The sequence below is a fragment of the Halichoeres trimaculatus genome, unplaced genomic scaffold, assembly GCF_033239565.1.
Source record: "Halichoeres trimaculatus isolate MK-OKI-2021-1 unplaced genomic scaffold, fHalTri1.1 fHalTri1_scaffold_19, whole genome shotgun sequence".
Lineage (NCBI taxonomy): Eukaryota > Metazoa > Chordata > Actinopteri > Labriformes > Labridae > Halichoeres > Halichoeres trimaculatus.
In genome coordinates this window covers 2,070,792-2,090,425 of record NW_027437197.1, presented here as the reverse complement: position 1 = coordinate 2,090,425, position 19,634 = coordinate 2,070,792, and the positions used below count along the sequence as shown (strand labels likewise).

General features: G+C 43.7%; 1 protein-coding gene across 1 annotated transcript in view; it reads right to left on the bottom strand.

Moving 5' to 3' along the window:
• plekhm3 (pleckstrin homology domain containing, family M, member 3) overlaps window positions 1–19,634 on the bottom strand; it is a 44,425-nt gene that overhangs the window by 23,005 nt on the left and 1,786 nt on the right. Inside the window, exons 2-3 of the mRNA XM_074695153.1 lie at window positions 16,964–17,872; window positions 5,959–7,062 (exon numbers count right to left, since the gene is read on the bottom strand). Of these exons, the coding sequence (XP_074551254.1) occupies window positions 5,959–7,062; window positions 16,964–17,483 (1,624 nt within the window). The 5' untranslated portion in view covers window positions 17,484–17,872. The remainder of the gene's footprint in view (window positions 1–5,958; window positions 7,063–16,963; window positions 17,873–19,634) is intronic.

Below are 19,634 nucleotides of genomic sequence, written 5' to 3'. Positions count from 1 at the left end.
CTAGATCTGCTCTGTTACAGTCCAGCTGCATCCCAGCTCCGGCAGGTCGAAGTCCTCTGCAGCAGATGGGTCTCAGGGCTGTGACACCAAGATTTACAAAAAGCAGCTCAAGTGAAACAGGAAGTGGTGAACCGAAACCACATACAAACACGTTGACTTTCAAAATAAAACAAACTGTCTGTACGTTTCTGTGAACACAGCGGTCTGACTAAGGTCCCGTTTACACGACAAGGTTTCATCTAAAAACGCGAAAACGCAGTGAAAAAATCTGGGTTTACACGGAAACGCCGAGAGACTGAAAACGCTGCAGTACGCATGCCAGGCCTCCAGGTGGTGCTCTAACTGTCTTGTCCAGAAGCAGCTTCGGGGAGAACTCCACCGGAGTAGAGTTGTGCTGATCATCTGGTGTGTTGGGGGATACTAAGTGCAAAATTGGTGGAATAGATGCTGATTTTGATAAAGACAGTCACAGAATCAGCAGACTGAGCAGCACAAGCACGGCAAGGTAGTTTGTGACTATCGTAACAACATGTGTTCAATGCGCTCGCGCGAGGCGGAGTGTGACGTCAGCACTCCACTGAAAACGCCGGCCTACTGTTTACACGGCAACGGTGTTGGCACCGTTTCAGAAAAATCCCACTCTGGAGGCCGTTTTCAAAAGTAATTTCAAAAGTGTAAACGCGAGGCTGAAACGCAACAAAACTTTCGCGTTTCACTCTAAAACCGCAGTTGTGTAAACGGCCCCTTAGGTCGATCGTACAGTCACAGCAGGGTGATTTACTAATGTACAGTTTTGAAGCCAGAGGGATTCTGGGAGAATCTGAGTGGAGCTGGGTGACAAAAATACTTTTTTTTTTTCTTTTAAGAGTCTCTTATAACCTCTTATAACAAATGAAAACAAAACTTTTCAGAAAAAAAAGAGAGCACTCCCCATCTGGAATGACTGGGGAGATGGATTTTTTGACCTATACTACAACCAGCCACCAGAGGGAGCAGTTTCTGTGGTGACCTCACTTTGAGCCGAGCAAGATGAAGTCAATTTTTTTTAACAGTCTATGATTTTGTTTGGTTTGTTAAAATTCTACAGATCCAAAAAAAAAAAAAGAAAAAAAAGAAGAAAAAAATAAAATAAAATAAATAAATAAATGAATAAAATTCTACAGATTTAATCACAAAAATTTCATCTTAATTTTTTTGATTCAGACCTAAAGTTTTCACGTATCGTTTGTGTATAATTACGTTTGAAAACTTCGTCTTAATCACATTTGGAGCTGAAACCAAAAATGAACAGCTATTTAGATATTTACCACCACCACTCCTCACCCTCCAGCTGTGAGAACTCTAATGTGTCGTGCTTTTCTCCTCTTAAGATGCAGCTATTAACACGCTGCAGCCAAACACATCCTCCATTATCAGCGGCGAGCAGCGCCCGCCGTCTCTGCGTCTCTGATCCTTTATGAGTCCTTCTGCCAGGAACAGAGAGAGGGACACAGGGGAAGATGAATGGGAATTCAAACGTTGCTCAAAGGTCCACCGATTGTACCGCCGCTCTCTGTAGTGAGAGAGGGTCACTTTGACCCACCCGGGGCGAGCGAACGCCGGATAGAGAGACACAGAGAGACAGAGGAGGAGAGAGAGAGATGACATCAGGGCTGAAAAGGGGCGACGCTTTCATCTGCCCGCCGCAGGTTTTTTCAACACACCTTTGAGAGGAGTGTGTGTGCAGAGTGTGTGTGTGTGTGTGTGTGTACATGTGTGTGAATTAAAACTGAAAAGATGGGAGAAGCCTGAGCTTTGATGTGTCTCATTCACGCCGACCAAACACTCCAATGAAAATGTGCACGAATGGAGAGTCCTATGAGTAAGATAGTGTGTGTGTGTGTGTGTGTGTGTGTGTGAGAGTGAGTGTGTGTGTGTGTGTGTGACAGAGAGGGGGAGACTGTTTATCTTTCGATGTGAGCCCACCTACTTCCTTGATTCCCTGATATCTCCCAATAACCACTTCACCCGAAGCGCCCCCGTCCCCACGGATCCAGGATTCACACGGCCCACCGGGGCCTGAGAACCAGGTCCAGTTCTACAACACGGGGTCACCAAACTCCAGGAACACGCTCAAATATGTGTGTGTCTGTGTGTGTATCTGTGTGTTTGAGGTAAGCCATGGTAGGGGCTTGCAGTCTTCAAACCGTTTCCTTCAAAGGAAACAATCCTGAGTGTAATTGGTTGAATACATTTTACATTTGATGTTAAATAATCAATCGCTGCATATGTATGGATCGGCGTGACACACGTATGCAAAGAGCGGACTTGAAACGAGTTCAAAGAGAAATCAGAGGGAACTTAAGGAGCAGACTGACCTCGGGGCAGCACGGTCGCTCCCATCAAGAGGTCTCGCTGAGCTGAGAGGCATCATATATGAATAATCAGGTTTTCATCCAGGCTCACGTCAGCTGATGAATGTTTGAGATGAATTATGGAGCTTTGAGGGCGAGTGTCAGAAGATGACACGGATGAAAAGGTCGACAGGTGTTAACGTTTCTGTTCTGTAAGACCTGAACTTCTCTCTGACGGCAACAACAGGTTAGAAAAGCATCAGATCTGGCTCTAACTGGTCTGTATTTACAGATCCCAGGTCGGCTCAGGTTTGTGTTTGTAGTCCACTTACAGTCCAGATAGTTTCGACCGTGTCTGCAAAAGCAAACTTTGGTTCATCTCTATCCTCTGGATCAGTAAGGGTCAAGGAGATACATCAATTCTTATAAGCATAATAATTTTTTGTTTTACAGTTCTCAAATTAAAATATTTTGTTCAAAAAACAAGGTTTTTTTTTAAATCTAAATCCTTCTTTTTAGTTTTTTATAAGCTGGGTTGGAAAAAAGTTACCACTATTCTCCAGCAGGGGGCAAAATGTTTTTCTGTTGGAGTGTCAGACATACCGATCCAACCCCTGAAGGTGGAGCTAAAACACTGCAGTCAATTGATTGGTTGAAAAAATCATCACTTCCTGTGTCACTTCCCTGCCATGTTTAAATTTCAAGTCGACTATCCAAAAACAAAACTGTGTCTCGACTGACGAGGCCATTATCTAGCTTACACACCGCCTACCAAGGAGGGCACAGTTGGCTGTGGAAACACAAACAGGATCAGGTTTTACTGATCCGACCCGTACCAAACTGTGCTGATCTATACCAGACCACTTGGTGCAAACAGGGCTATCAACTGAGCATGCTGAATTTAGCTGAATCCAGTCTGGTGGACAAATAAGGTCATACACACCTCACGATAAGAAACGATACAATACTACACGATACAATACGCTACAAAAAGATATGGTACAATGTGATATGATTTGATTTGATATGATTTGATTCTATAAAACCAGAAACAAAAAGATTCAGTTCTAAATGATATGATATGATAAGAAACGATTCAATATGATACGATATGATACGATACGATACGATACAATATGATATGATATGATAAGATACGATTCAATATGATATGATATGATACGATACGATACGATACAATATGATATGATATGATAAGATACGATGCGATGCGATGCGATGCGATACGATACGATACGATACGATACGATACGATACGATACGATACGATGCGATGCGATACAATACGGCACGATACGATACGATACGATACGATACGATACGATACGATGCGATGCGATACAATACGGCACGATACGATACGATACGATACGATATGAAATGATATGATGAGATACGATGCGATACGATACGACATGATAAGATACGATACAATATGATATGATATGATAAGATACGATGCAATACGATACGATACGATACGATACGATACGATACGATGCGATGCGATACAATACGGCACGATACGATACGATACGATACGATATGAAATGATATGATAAGATACGATGCGATACGATACGATATGATAAGATACGATACAATATGATATGATATGATAAGATACGATGCAATACGATACGATACGATACGATACGATACGATACGATACGATACGATATGATACGATAGGATAAGATATGATATGATACGATAATATACAATATGTTATGATACGATACGATACATTATGATTAGGGATGGGTACCGCATTAGGTACTTTTAAAGGTACCGACCGAAATCTGTCAAAAGTACCGGGTACCGATTCACTAAAAATCAAAAGGTACCATGTTTAGGTACCTAAATGCATCTTTGTGACTATGAGGGAGTGGAAGAGTTGGCAATTTTCCATGCTGGACATGAACACACATTACAAGGTAATATATTAAAGAATACATATGCCAAATTGAAAAACAAAAAAATTTATACTATGTAACAAATTGATATTTTTTTACCAAACGAGCACAAAAAAGAATCGAAAATTGGTACCGTTGAGTACCGGTACTGTTTGCCAGGTACCGGGCATCGGTACCGTATCGTTTTTTATGTGGAAGGTACCCATCCCTAAATATGATGAATAAAATACAATACGATTTGATTCAATCTGATACCATACAATAAGATCCTTTACAATATGATAAGATACGGTTCGATTTGATACTTTCTGATATGATGAGATACAATTCGAATAGACTGAAACAATAAGATACGGTACGATACGATAAGATACATCATGATATGATAAGAATCAATCTGATACGATACGATACAAAACGATAAGATAAGGTACTATCCAATAAGATAGGAAAAGATGGGATAAGATATGATACAGCATGATATGATTTGATTCGATTCGATAAGACGGAAACAATAAGATTTGGTACTATATGATATGATATGATACGATACGATATGGTACGACGATAGGATAAGATAAGATAAGGTATAATATGATACGATATGATAAGATATGACACAATATGATACAATACAATTTACTTATACTTCCCAAAATGCCTTTCCCAATCGCCCAGTTAGAGGAAAAGCGTTTTAAGTTCAGAATTGAAGAAAAAGAAAAGGAGCTGGAGCACTTTTAACAACATGCTCAAAAAGCTAAGCTAACTGAGTTAAGACTGCAGACAAAGAAATCCTGTAGTCTACTGAAATTCAGTTTCAGGGCTTTAAATTTAAATGGTCTCAGAGACTTTTAGGACCTGTTAAGTGTCCCTGCAGGAGCCCACGAAGGGATACAGTGAAATAAATAAAAGGAGACAAAGAGAGGGAAGGAGAAAAGCTGTGAGTCTTAATGTACGGCTGAAAGTAAAAAGAGGGAAGAGAAATAAATGGAGTGAGTGAGCGGAGGTGTGCTCGTGTATAGAAAAATGGACGTATCCAGCTGTCCCTCCCATGCAGCTCAACCCAGAAACCCTTCAATCAAACAACCTCGATCAAGCCTGACCACTGCAGCATCCCCAGGCTGCTTTCATTCGCCCTCATTCATTCATTCATCCATTTTTCCTCTCCTCCGGTGCTTTAAGCCCACCAATTATCATCAGTTGCCCCCAGACGGCCTCTGTCCATGTTCCTGTTTCAGCTGGCCTTTCAAACAGCCCTGCATTAATAAGCCAGTTGTTACAAATAAAAAGGGAGGTGAGCGGTGATTATTCAAAGCCCTCCGAGGAGAGAGGGGAGAGGAAGCCCACGTTTCACACCCAGGGAGAGTAAAAGCACCGCCTGCCATTTACGGACTGTCACAGAGCCGGGCAGGACGCTAATAAAGGAGGAGAGGGGCTGGGAGGGAGAGGGAGATGGAAAGGCCGAAGAAAAAATACAGAGAAACAGCATCACACATGTCTCTTTCACAACTTTAAAAACTTTCACAGGAAACTTTGGCCAGATAAGTCGATTTTAAGAGGAGAAAAGAAAAGAAAAGAAGCAGAAGATGATAAAACTAAAAGAAAACACTCCTGTCCTTAAAAGGCCTTTATGACCTGTGTGTGTGTGTGTGTGTTTTCGTGTGTGTGTGGCTCAGAGGGAGCGTTACCTGCACATCTGAAGCTCTGAGCAGTGAGCCCCTTCTCCACAGCCAGACAGGTGAGGATACTGAGGAAACTGGTGGTGACCGACTGCCTCTTGGCTCTCTGCGCCTCCCTCTGCCCCCTCCGTGATGGTTTTGCTCTCAGCAGCACCCCCTGGAGGCCTGGAGCTCCTTCGCCTCCCTCCTCCTCGGCAGGCCTCTGCGCTCCCACCGCCTCCTGCAGGGCCTCCACCCACTCCTGGGCTTTGAGCTGATCGTCCGCCCGGAGTCGCAGCACCTCTTTGGGGAACACGACCTGGAAGCAGTCTCCTCCCTCCGTCCACTCCTCGCCGTGCTCCGGCTCCTGCTCCTGCTCCTGCTGCACGGCGGAGCAGGAGGACAGAGAGTACTGAAGGACCGGCTGCGACACAGATCCACGGCCCTCTGTGGCGAAAGCCCGGAGCGCGGTTCTGGTCAGGACGAAGGTGAAGGCTCTCCAGTTGTTCTGGTCCACCAGCTGGTGGAGGAGGCCGGCTTTGAGGACGTCCGGGCAGCGCTGGGTGAAAAGCGGGAGCGTGGTGGGTCTGCTCAGGACTCCAGGTGTGGACTGATGAGAAAGTGAAGCTTCTGCTGAGGTGGGGGTGTCGCTGTCTCCATCAGGCCGGGTATCGAGCCCAGAGGGGGAGGGCGACGAGGAGGGAGACATGGGCGCGGGGAACTTTACAACCTGGTGCTCCGACGCGCTCTTCCGCTGGCGGTTCTCCTGCCTCACTGGTCTGACCGCCTGCACCTTCTCCCACATCAACCGCCTCCACTCCATCGCCTCCCATTGGCTGGCCGCCCTCAGCTGTAGGCGCGTGCTGTTGAAGAACAAAGCCTGCAGCGTGCGCTGATCGGCGGGCTGGGTGATCTGGCCCGGCTGGCTGCAAGGAGCCGGCGAGATGACGCTCTGGCAGTGTGACAGGGAGTAGGCGGTCCCCAGCTGGCGGTTGGCGCTGCTGTCCAGAGTGTACAGCCGGAGCTCGCAGGGTGTCAGCTCGACGTGGCAGGCTGTCCAACGGCCCCGGGGCCCCTCACGCTGCTCCATCGCACCGTGCTTCACCACAGAGCTGCTGCTGCTGCTTTTATCCGCTGAACAGACACAGAGAGAGAAAGACGGAGAGACGAGACGATTTAATACAGAGCGCTGAGTTATTCAAACGAGCTCCTACAGGTAAAGGTCACGTGATCAAACACAGGTCAGCTACAACACCTTAAAAAATATGATTTACACTCTAGTATGAATATAATCTCTGCACAAAACTCACTTTAATCTGACATAAACGACCAACTCTTCAGCTCAGTAAATCTGACGGGCTGCTTTAGCTTTGTTAGCAGTTGTAGTTTTTAGATGTGTGAGGAATGACTAATGCTTTTTCCTCCTACACACTTTGTATATTTGTAGTTCAGTCCTCGTGAAAAGAAAGAAAAATAGCTTTTCTCACATAGACTGTAAAAAAGCAGTAGGTGTAGCCTCCAGGGGTCTGGAAGTGTTGCTTGAGCAGGATTGCTTTAAACTATATCGAGGAGAGACTCCGGTAAAACAGAAAATAGACCAGGGGTGGATAAAATATCGATGAATTGATGCATCAAATTATTTCTCCCCCAATTCAATATCGTTTCAGCAAATCCTCTGAATCGATTCCGCTCCTAGCAATTGGGGGGAGTGTGTGTGTTATTCGTGTTGTATGGACGATGGCCACGAGAGACGAAACAACAAAAAAATGGCAGCCAAAGCAGCAGCATAAAGCCAGATCCTTCAGCTTTAAAGTCTGACGTTTGGGTTGTTTTATCGCTCAAAAAGATGAGGTGACAAACCACATATGTTCACATGGGGCATGAAAATCGATAATCGAGGCATTTAAAGGGCAACTCCGGTTTTTTGACACCTGGACCTTATTTATAGGTGTGTGCATGCTCATATACTCACTCAGACAAACATCGTGCAGCTCGGAGTCCTTCAGAAGTTATTTAGATCCAGCTGATTTTAGCCGCACTTTGGGGGGGCCACGGCAAGGGAGCTTCGCGCGGGACATAATCTCTGCAAAATCGCTCATTTCGGCTATATTTTTTCATCCATCGTCAGTGTTATCATAAAGTCCGCTCGTCTACCGTCTTCAGACTACGACTTCGAGTTTGACGTTGTCCTTACCGGTTTGAGCCTGAGTACACGGACGAGGAGCTCCATGAAAGAAGGATGCAGAGGGAGAGAGACGAAGAGCTGGCTCGAGAACAACAAACAGGAGCATGTTCACGACTCAATGCGAACTGGTGGTGCACTTGTGGACCGTGTTCACCTATGGCAACAGAAGAGGAGTGTGTTTGTGATAACGATGGATAGCGGTGGATGAAAAAATATAGCTGAAATGAGCGATTTTGCAGAGATTATGTTCCGCGCTGAAGCTCCCTTGCCGTGGCCCCCGCTAAGTGCGGCTAAAATCAGCTGGATCTAAATAACTTCTGAAGGACTCCGAGCTGCACCATGTTTTTCTGAGTGAGTATATGAGCATGCACACACCTATAAATAAGTTCCAGGTGTCAAAAAAACCGGAGTTGCCCTTTAAATCAATATCGAATCGAATTGGATCCTAAAGAATCGAATCGAATCGTGAGGTTCTTAGCAATACCCTAGACTGAACTACAAATTCCAACACATGATTATCATTTTTAGCTAAATAAATGAAGGAACCTGTTAACTTTATGTATTAAATGAAAGTGAAATATCACCCAAATGACCAACTGTAAAATTGGCCATTGCTTGAAATTAATATTGAGTAAAACTGATAAGTTTACCCCATGGAATTGAAATGTAGCCTTAATTACAGAATCACTGGTAAATTAGGCTAAAACACAAATTAACTCAGAGTTGACGGTTAATGAGTATGCTGTTTTTGTTAGCAAACTACACCGTTATGAAGGCTCTCAAATGATTTCTGAAAGTGTCTATCTCTCCAATTTCTTGGGATCGGATATCTGTGCTTGATTACATCCAGGTTGTAAAGGGATAAAGCATTCATCAGAGGGTGAGGACTTGAAACCCTTTAGTCTACTACATCTCTACTCCTCACTCATTTCTTTGCTTTCCTTTCCTCCTAACAGCTCCCGCTGATGTGACTCCAGAGAAACCAGTTTCCTACATCAGACCCCTTATCGCAGGCTCAGCAGAGGCTTCATAGCTTTGGTATTTTGGAAAGAGATAGCCATGCCGTGGGTGCCCCTCAGAGTATTTCTTGTTACCACAGCAGGAAGAAGCAGTATTGTTAAGGAGGCCACTGAGCAAACTGTTCCACTTTCTGTATCTGAAGGCTGGAGGCACACCCCGCTCCTTATATCAGCTTCTTCCTCTGACCTGCAGCTGCTGAAGAGGCTTTACCATCATTACGGGCTTTCCTTAGATTAAGGTGTTTCTGCTTGGATAGAGTTCAGACTGACAACAGGTGTGATTCTGGATAAGACTGAGAAATTGGTGCCAGTGTCATATGGAGCGACGTCAGAAATATGCACGATATATATCAGTATCAGTATCGGTATCAGCCAATATTTACTCATTAGCTGCCGGTACTTTCAGAGCATCTTGAACGATCTTTAAAGACCCAAATAATCTTGTTTTCTCTGTAAAAACCAAAACTACCTAAGAAGAGTGGACTCTCTTCTTTTATGTCTCTCTTCCTGTTTTTGATCCAAAAACAGACAAAACAAACTGTTTTTGATCACGCTCTATCCTTCGATCCTCTTCATGGTCGACTTTTTTTCCGGTTGCACCGCTCTTTCTCTCTGAACTACCTCAACACTTCATCTCTGATTGTTTTTTTTATTTTTTGTATTTATTTATTTAATTTTACCACTATTGTGATCGGTCAATATTGGTTGTCGGCCATAACAACAATATCAATAACAGGTATCGGCCAGATTTTTAATATCAGTGCAACTTTTTTCACAAATGCAAAATTTGTGTGTGTGTAAATGCATCCACAAATTTGTGGGTTAGACATGCACCGATCGATCGATCGATCGATCGATCGACCAATCGATCGATCGATTGGTCGATCAGTGCCAATTTCCTTAATCAGCCCATCCTAACACATGAAACTGATCTTATATTCCTCCAGGAAAGTCTGACAGCCAGCCTTTGTTGCTTTTTGCTCTGAGACCTAAAACTCAGGACACTTTATTGGTTGTTGAAGTTAAAACATAAAGATTTGATTGTTTCACAGGTATTGTTCAATGATTTTCAGTAAAATAAGATTGGAACTTTGAAGGTATATGCTGTCAGTTATAAAAAATAAAAAATAAAAAATGGTATCGGCAGGTTAGGCTTTTTGAAGATCGGTGATCGGCCAGAAAATGTGATGTCAATCCACAAATATGCAAACAGATTTTCAAATGTGTAGTTCTAAACCTCGCTGCATTTGTGCATTTTTTAGACTCCCCTGACGTGCTTAGATCCACAAATGCATTTTTTTTCATAAGGGGAAAGCCTGTAACCAATCAGATGTCTCCCTCCTTTTCAGCCAATGACAGTCGCATATATTCGAGGGGATGTTTTAATGTAAACACTGATTGTTTTTTTACATTTGTGAATCCTTCCTTGTACATTTGTGGATGCATTTAGACACACACCAATTTTGCATTTGTGAATTTTGAGACTGATTTGGCTGCACAGTTTCGATTGCGTTCACTACGGTCCTGATTTAGTCCCAATCTTGAAACAACTTCAACTTTATTTCTGCTAAAGAGGAAGAGAGAGAAGCACCTGGTTCACCCAGCAGAGGGTGAAACAGGTGATATATTATCAGGATTTAAGACTTTGAAAGTGCCTCTCTGGGTGTTTTTTAAGAGTAAACTAAGCTCAAGTTAAAAAAAAGCACACATTAGGTCACTAAAGTTATGTAAAAAAGTGATTTAACTGTGTTTTATCGTCGTTGTCTGTTAGCACCTGGGTCTTCCTGCCGAGATTAAAATTCAGGAGAAACACTTTCAGCCTGATTTATCCCAGTTTGAGGTCTTTTAACAACACAACACCACCTTTCCTCACCCCAAAAACCAATCACACGTACTGATTGAATTATAAGCCCCCACCAGGCGCAGCATAATGGACACGCACCACATTCTGATCCTTAAACGCACTAAATTACTCGAGGAGGGAAAGCTAAACCTCTCCGAGCTCCTGCTAACTGGACGGTGGCGAGTCAACAGCCTCATCAATCTTATCACAACAGCAGTGTCAGTCGAGGTCGCTGACTTTGCATGTTAACAAACCTTTCGCTAAAAGGAACAAATGAATATGCAAATTAGCCGAGCTGGAAATCAGTCGGGCTGATTGGTGCGCTTCACGCTCGGGAGGGCTGCGGCGAGAATTAGGCGTTGTGATGCAGGAAAACTGCTCTGTTCAATTAGCCTTCATCTCCACCAGGTAGGTTCTGACATCACACCCTCGTATCCATCTGATTTACACACACACACACACACACACACACACACACACACACCAGCCTTCAACCAGGATTAACAAACTGCAAACCAACCATCCGGTGCAGCTGCTCCAGAGTCAGACAGGACTTCACATCAGCCTGAAGAAAGCTGGCTCACTGATTGGGCAGCCAATCATAACGCTACGTTTACCACTTAGCAGACTCCCAACGGTTCACCTGCAGCTTAATAAAGCTACAGCACTCGTTAGAGTCAAGCTTTCCCAGCATGCACTGGGAGATGTATGCGTTGAAGACTCAGCCTGGAGTTTCTGCAGAGATGGACTCGTGAAATATAAGTCAAACATTTGGCGACTGTCTGAAATGAGACTTCGCTCTGATGTTTGCGCTCACACTGAACACACACAGACACACGCGGCCCGTGTGTGTGTCTGGAAACATGGCCGTCAGCTGTTTGCAGAAAACAAACATGAAGCAGAGAGACTCCAGTGGTTAGGAGGAGATGTTGTGCTGCAGGCTGAATCTGAATGCATCATTAGACGGAGTTTATTTATTCATGCCTCTGGGTTATGAAGACTGGGCTCAACCAACACCACATTTTTAAGGTTTCCATTAGCGCATCACTCCAGGAAACGATTACTGTACGGCTCTGTTATTTAAAGGCTGAATAACTGATGTAAAAACACCTGCAACGAAGACGCACCACAGGCCAGAGATGGAGCTTTCTTTTCTTTAAAGAAATCAAAAACTGTTTGGTTTGGTTTTTAAAGCTGCTGTAAGGAATTCTCCATTTGTGTCAAGCTTGGCGCCCTCTGTGGACAAAGTGGAAACTGCATCATACCACAATGTCACCTTGTGAAATGTGTCAAACTTCTGAGCGTTATCTTTGAAGACCTGCAATTCATAGTAGGGATAAACAGATTATCTGGGCTGATATTCAGAATTTTGAAGCATATCGGCATCCAACGGCTGAGACGAAATAAATCTGAAACTGGGTTTTTTTAGCGAAAAGAGAGTAGGTATGTTTCGAAGGTAACAAACATCCATCCTCTACAACTCATGTTATATCAATATATATGTTATACAAGCTCTATTGCTCACAGTCCCTCCAGACGTGTCTGTTAATCAGTTAAAACAAGGTTTCTGTGTAGAATGTTGAGGTGAAAGCTGATTAGCTGTAACGTTAGCCCACCGTCCTTTTTCTCCTCCTCCAGATGCTCAGCACTGCAGCAAAGGAGAAAATGATCCTGGAAACTTCCTGCACACTCTCTGTTTATCATTTAAAACAAAGATAAGTGAAAGATAAAGTAACATTTCAGTTATACTGAAATTTTGGAAACTTTATTTACTCAGAAAACTTTATGGAGCTATTTGTTTAAGTTTTCATTTAACTTTGTAAACTTTGTAACGTGTAAAAGAAAAAAAAAAAGTGCCGTTTTCCAAATACCTGGCTACTGGTGGACATGGCCTTAATATGAGCCACATTCAATTCACAAGTCCAAAAAAATACTAAAAGACAGTAATCTAGAAGACAAAAATGATGTCTGAGTTGGCCAAGGTTCCTTTCACATTTGAAACGATACAGTACCAACGCCCAGTACCTGGCAATCAGTTTCGGTACTCAACTGTATCAATTTTCAGTAGGTTTTTTGTATTTATGGGGTAAAAATATCATTCATTCATTCATTTTCGTAACCTCTTATCCTGTCGTGGGTGGCTGGAGCCTATCTCAGCTGCCATTGGGCGAGAGGCTGGGTACACCCTGGACTGGTCGCCAGCATAGATTGTATACAGAGTGGACAGCGTGGCTCCGCCATTTATTAATATGATTTTTAAGCCAAAATACCCCCGTCTCAGGCGCCACCATTGCAGTTTGGAGCCAGAGTCTGTGCAGTAGAGACTGAGAGAGATTCTGGGAGAATCTGAGTGGAGCTGGGTGACAAAAATATATATATTTTTTTTCTTTCAAGAGTCTAATCACTTCCTGACTCTACCTCCTGACATATTTTACAATCCCCGAAAAAAATACACAAGAATGTCAGCTGTCATTTATCGTTAAACCTGACATAAAACCTTGTTTTAATGAAAACGTAATCTTTGAGAAAAAAGAGGACTTGGATACAAGACAGCCAAATGATATCTTCAAATCACCACAACAATCAGACGTGAGAAACATTTCTACCAGGAGTATTAATTTTTTAAAGTTTGACCACAGCCCATCTGGAATGACTGGGGAGATGGATTTTTAAACCCATACTGCAGCCAGCCACCAGGGGGAGCTGTTTTTGGGGAGACCTCACTTAGAGCCGAGCAAGCGGACATCCATTTTTTTAAAGTCTATGGTCGCCAGTCAGTCACAAGGCAGTAAAAAAATGATCTTTATTTTCAAATCTCATTTTTTTCAATTTAACATATTTACTCTTCATATATAAACTTGCAATGCTGTGTTCATGTCCAGCATGGAAAATCTCCTACTTTTCCACTCCCCCACAGTCACAAGGATGCATTTATGAACCTAGTATCTTTTGATTGACCGTCCCTAGGTCTGAATTGCTGTTCTGCCAGTCACACAAGAGAAAAACTACTTGTATTAAGACATTATTCTGGTTTCAAACAATTTTTCGAGCAAAAACTTCTTGTTCCATGGGCAGATTTTTTTACTTGTTTCAAGCATGTCAGACCTCATTTTTATCTTTAAATAACTTGAAATTAAACATTTTTATGGTCTGATAAGTTAAATGTGGCTCAGATCGAGTATAATAGAAAAATTTTACTTAAAACAAGATAAAAACACTTGATAAGATTTCAGTTTTTTGCAGTGTGTTAAATAAAAATATGCTTAAAGTTATTCAAACAAAGTTAAGTGTTGGAGTTTGTATTATTCAAATTCTCATGCCAATATTTTCACTGTCACTGCAAATGAATACTTATACTAATGAAATAAAAAATACTTTATTTATCCCAAAGGGAAATTCAGGAAATAATAATAATAATAATAAGATTAATTAAATTTTATCATAATTTAATCAAATAAAAAAATAAATTTAAAATTTATTATTAATTTATATTCCATTATTTATTTATTTATTTATTTAATTAATTAATTATTGATAATTTATCTATTTATTATTATTGTTTTTAAAATAAATTTATTATAATTATTAATTAAATAATAATAAGACTACTTATGATCAGTATTGGCATCAGCCCTGAAAAAAACATATCAGTCCATCTCTGATTAAAAGCCATCCTTTGCATTGATTTTAGATTTAATAAGTATTCAGTAAAATATCTGATGGCAGAAACAGACTCATAAGAAGTAACCTCTGCAGAGAGCAGCATCATAAGACACAACAAAGCTCCCATCAAAGCTGCACACACAGCCTCTCCGTCACATACACTGTGCATGTAATAATGATCCCCACATCCATTCACCGTCTAAACATCCCCAGCTGTCACTAATGGAAAGCCAAACAGGCCATTTCTTTTTTTAATGTGAATGAAGAGACATAGCGCGGCCCAGCTCAATCACTCTGCATTCTGCTTATTACCGTCCCTTTCCTACTTCGCTCCTTTCAACACACACAGCCAAACTAAATAGCCTGATGCCTTTTCACACATATGCTAATACTAAATAATCCTGCCAGTATCAGGGGCCGGGTAATTGGGTTGCCTCTTCTCTCGCCTCATTTGAGTCCATTTGCTGACAGGATTACGGGCTATTATCCCTCAGGATCCCTCAGGATCTCCTTAAGCCTTCAGATGGCCAAAACACACAAACAAACGCACCGTGTGTGTGTGTCTGTGTGTGTGTGTGTGTGTGAGACAGAGTGCCCAGTCCCTGAAAACCGACTATCATAGCACAGCTGTGTCATTTCAAGTTATCATCATCTTCTGTCATTATTGCTTTCTCTGAGGAGGCTTCAGCGTAAGTAGACGCATACGCCCCGCTCGGACGGACAAACAGCCACAGACTCCTGTTCAGCCGCCGTCTCCGAGAGGCTGAGGAGGCTTTTTAATGAATGAGAGGTCAATCAGAGTGGATGGAGGAGGAGGAGCGAGCTGGACGTCATCCTGGTTAACACGGCTTAATTAAGCTCGTTTAAACGTGTACTTTCCCACTTAGCTGGAGTGATAACAGCTGATGTGAGCGGCTCTGATACTCCTGCCTCCACCTCCAGCTCCTCAAGTTGAGACAATTTGGGCTCTAATTTTGTAGACCAGGCGCACCTGCCCTGCGCCGGCCTTCGCCACACGGACAGGGTGTGACCAGCGCACTTTGCAAGTTCCCTGCAGTGCCAAGAGAGGCGCAGTCAAGGGGCAGCGAGGCGCAGAGGAGCGCGTCCACGCCTCCCTCTGCGCAAATGGCAGAGAGGGAGGAGACAAGCCGTGAGTGGGTTTAACACAGCCGAGCGCTGTTTTCACCAAGCAAATGAGCGCCTCTCCTCGCCTTTAAATGCCCTGCGGCTGAGGCGCAGCGTCTGATTGGTCTGATTGATCTCCAGCACCGCGGAAACAGTGCTGGAAAGACCTGGTAGCGGAGACGGTCAGAGCCGCTGTCCCTGCAGCAGGAGAATGGACAGCGGGGCGCATCGGAGGACACGAAGCGCGTCACCGTGTGGGCCAGCTCCTGGGACAGATTTAATCTGTTCCTTTGTCATTAATAGGAGAACAAAATGAAGAGACAGTTACACAGCTGGCTTATCCATTCAGAATACTTTTGATCCACCTGCACTCCTGGTTTGTCATCACCAAATAGCAGAACCTTTGGTGATATACTGTATACTCTCCCAGTGTCTCCACCTCATCCTCCTCACAATAATGTACTCCATCTTTTTAGATCACGTTAAAAATAAATTCTAAAACAGAGAAATATGAGAAATCACGGGTAAATCCTGAGTGACATACATTTATTTTGTCTCTTTTTTCTTCGTCTTTTCTCTCCCTCTTTTCTTTGAATCAAATGAAATGAGAGAACCAGATATATACTCAGTATCAGATGTTAAGGCTGTTTATTGTTTAATCGTAAGATGTGCATCAAACTTCCAGCTGCCGTCAGGTTAACTTTCCATTATGACAAACGGCTTTAATCTGACATCAGATGTGACGAGACAGTTAATATAGATATAAATGTATATGCTGGTTCAGACAGTTACATTAAATAGTGATTGCTGTGATTGTTTCTTGCATCAAAATGTGCCTGACACTCTGGAAACCTGCCTCTGAGGCTTTGATGACATGTGCGCACATGTGCGCCTGTCACCAAATTACAGCTGCGGAGGGTGCACTCCGCTTTGCGCCGAGAATAGACCAGGTTGGAGCTGGCGAGCTTTTTGCACGTAATTGTCACTGCGCCAACATGAATCTGCTGACACCTCCCCCTGGCGCCGTCACACCCATCTCTGCGCAGACGGTCTACCAAATTGTCAAATTGGTACGAAATTGACAGCGCACGGGGGTGCACCAGGCTTGCGCCCCCTGCACTGCGCCATGAAATTAGAGCCCATAGTGGCTACAGCAGTGGTATTGCTCTATGTGATGAAACTGTGTGTGTGTGAGCTCACCCTCCTGGTGGTTCAGGATCATGTTCTTCAGAGTGTTGCAGTCCACAGCAGGAAGCCCGTTGTCCGTGTACGCAGACGGTCTGTAGTTCACGTCCGACCTGGACCGGTTGTGTCCCTTCTTGAAGGCAGAGTTGGACGAGGAGTTGGCGGCGTTGTTGGTGCACTCCTTGGTGTGAGCCGCCAGGTCGTTGGTGGACCGCGCTCTGCTCCTCTTCCCGTGTCGTAACCCCATCCCCAGCCCCAGAACGCTGAAGTTGTCGGCCCAAGCCAGACCCAGAGGCCCCACCTCCGGCTGCTCCCCGGCCAGCAGGCCCCACACGCCGCTGGAGCTCAGCTTCCCCAGCGCCGCGTTGGACACCTCCTGCAGCTGCTTCGGCGGCCTGGAGGGCTGGAGGGTCCCCGTTTGAGCCTGGCTGGGACCTTGGCCTTGAATGCCATCCATGCAGTTGATAAAGTCCTCCGTGGCCTCGAGAGCTGGGCTGATATCCCCGACCATGTCGAGCTGTGCGAGACCCTCCATGGCTGGGCCGTCCCCTGAGCGAGCGAGAAGTCTCACAGCTGAACGTTCCTCCAAGGCGAGCGCGAGATCCCTGATAGCATCCACATGTCCCTGAAGGAATCAGCCTGTCACGTGTGAGTCTTTCTGTACGTCCGGAAACGACACAGCCTTCGTCCTGGGCTACAGGAAAACTTAAACTCTTCCTTGGAGCCTGGAAGCTCCTGGATTTGAGTCAATTTGGGCGGCAAACTCCGTCACCCTTCCAGAAACACAGTTTGTCCACACAGACTGAAATATTCAGGTGCTGGAGACAAAGTCTGAGAGGTGTGACGTCAGATCCGCTTTATTATTCATGTTCCTCCCCATCAGGTGGCTGTGAAGTCATCTGATGGACACTATTTGCGGCTTCACTGAAAGAGAGAAAGAGGAAACAGTAAAGAGGAAGCTTTCCGGAGAATTACAGCTGACAGAAAAAAAAACATCAAACCGACTTCTGTCCCAGACATGAAACCCTGAACAAAAGCTCCGCAAAGCGTCTTCATCATCATCACACTGAGGCCAGAGCGCGTCCTCCATCCTTGCTCCGTCCTGATGGAATGATACTCCACTTCCTCCTCAGCTGCTTATCAGCTGGACGGAGCAGCAGAGGGAGGAAGTGGGCCCTGGGTGGGGTTCCCATCTATCTGCCTGTCTGCCCGTCTCTCTGACTCCCTCTCTCCCTCCTCTCCCTCCTCTCCCTCATTGATTTTGTTCTCCTCCACAGCTCTGCCTCCTTCACTTTCCTCCACATATGAATTATTTAAAGACCATTACATCACTGCTGAACAATCCCAGCCAGGTGGGCCGCTCAAGTGAGAGTTTACGATTTAAGGTGGTAATTTATTTAAGATAGAAAGAATCACGTTATTCGGCATCACTTTTATTGATATACTGTTAATGGATGTCATAGGAGAGTTTGAATCCATTACTGCGCAACACATCAGCATCAATTGCTCAGTAAATAACGCATTAAGATAAAAGCTCATTATTTAATCTTTAACAACTTTTTATTTAATCTCTGTTCCTTGTAATCACTCAAAAGAAAAGAAGATGAAACAAAAAGTGAAACAAAGATGGAATAACTTTACCGGATACAAAGGAGCCAACAATTACTGAGACTAGAGTAAACTTTGGGACAAATGATCCATCCTTTCTGGTAAATACCGTCCCCAGCACCTGCTCTGCATCAGCTGTCACAGCGTCACCCCAACAGTCGCCATGATACAGCCGACAGATACAGTTACTCATCACATTATCCACTGAGCTCCTGTTGACTCACCTTCTGTTGGAGCGTTACAGCAAACATTACGGTGTTTCTGATCAGTGACTGGGCTCAGGATGACGATAGAGCAACGTATCGTCATCTCAACCTGTGACCAACTATCTGAGAAACACTGATACTCTGGGGGAGGGCTGCACTGATACCAATAGGGATGGGTACCTTTCAAATTTGAAACAATAGGGTACCAATACCCGGTACCTGGCAATCGTACCTATTTTTGGTATTTTTGTGTGCTGATGTGGTGTAAAATATCAATTTGTTTAATTATGAAATCCTTTTTTTTTCAATTTAACATATTTATCCTTCAATATATAACCTAATAATGCTGTGTTTAAGTCCAATTCGGAAAATCACCTACTCTTTACTCTCTCACAGTCAAAAGAAAGCGTTTAGGTACCTAAACATGGTACCTTTGATTTCTTGTGAATTGGTACCCTGTACTTTTGACAGAATTCGATCAGTGCCGGATCTAAAAGTACCAAATTCGGTACCCATCCCCAGGTACCGATCCTGGTATCGGGTACCAGTGTAGCAATGCTCTTCAAAGCTGGATCAGTATTGGTGGGAAGGGACGGATCCATGGTGCTGATCCAGGCAACCAGCTCAATTACTTATTTTATAAGTTACCTTGCATGCACTTTTTGAGTTTTTTTGTTGTATTTCCAGTCTACAGGGTATGAAAGTTTACAGTTAAGTAGAATTTCTGTATTCTGAAGCTTTGTTTTGCTGATAAACATTTAAATATTTTACAATTTAAATAAATATTAACTTCAGCAATTCCATATACTCATTTTTTGCCTTTTACCCCAAAACATCACCAGTCTCATCCCACAGTAGGGTATGCATGTAAT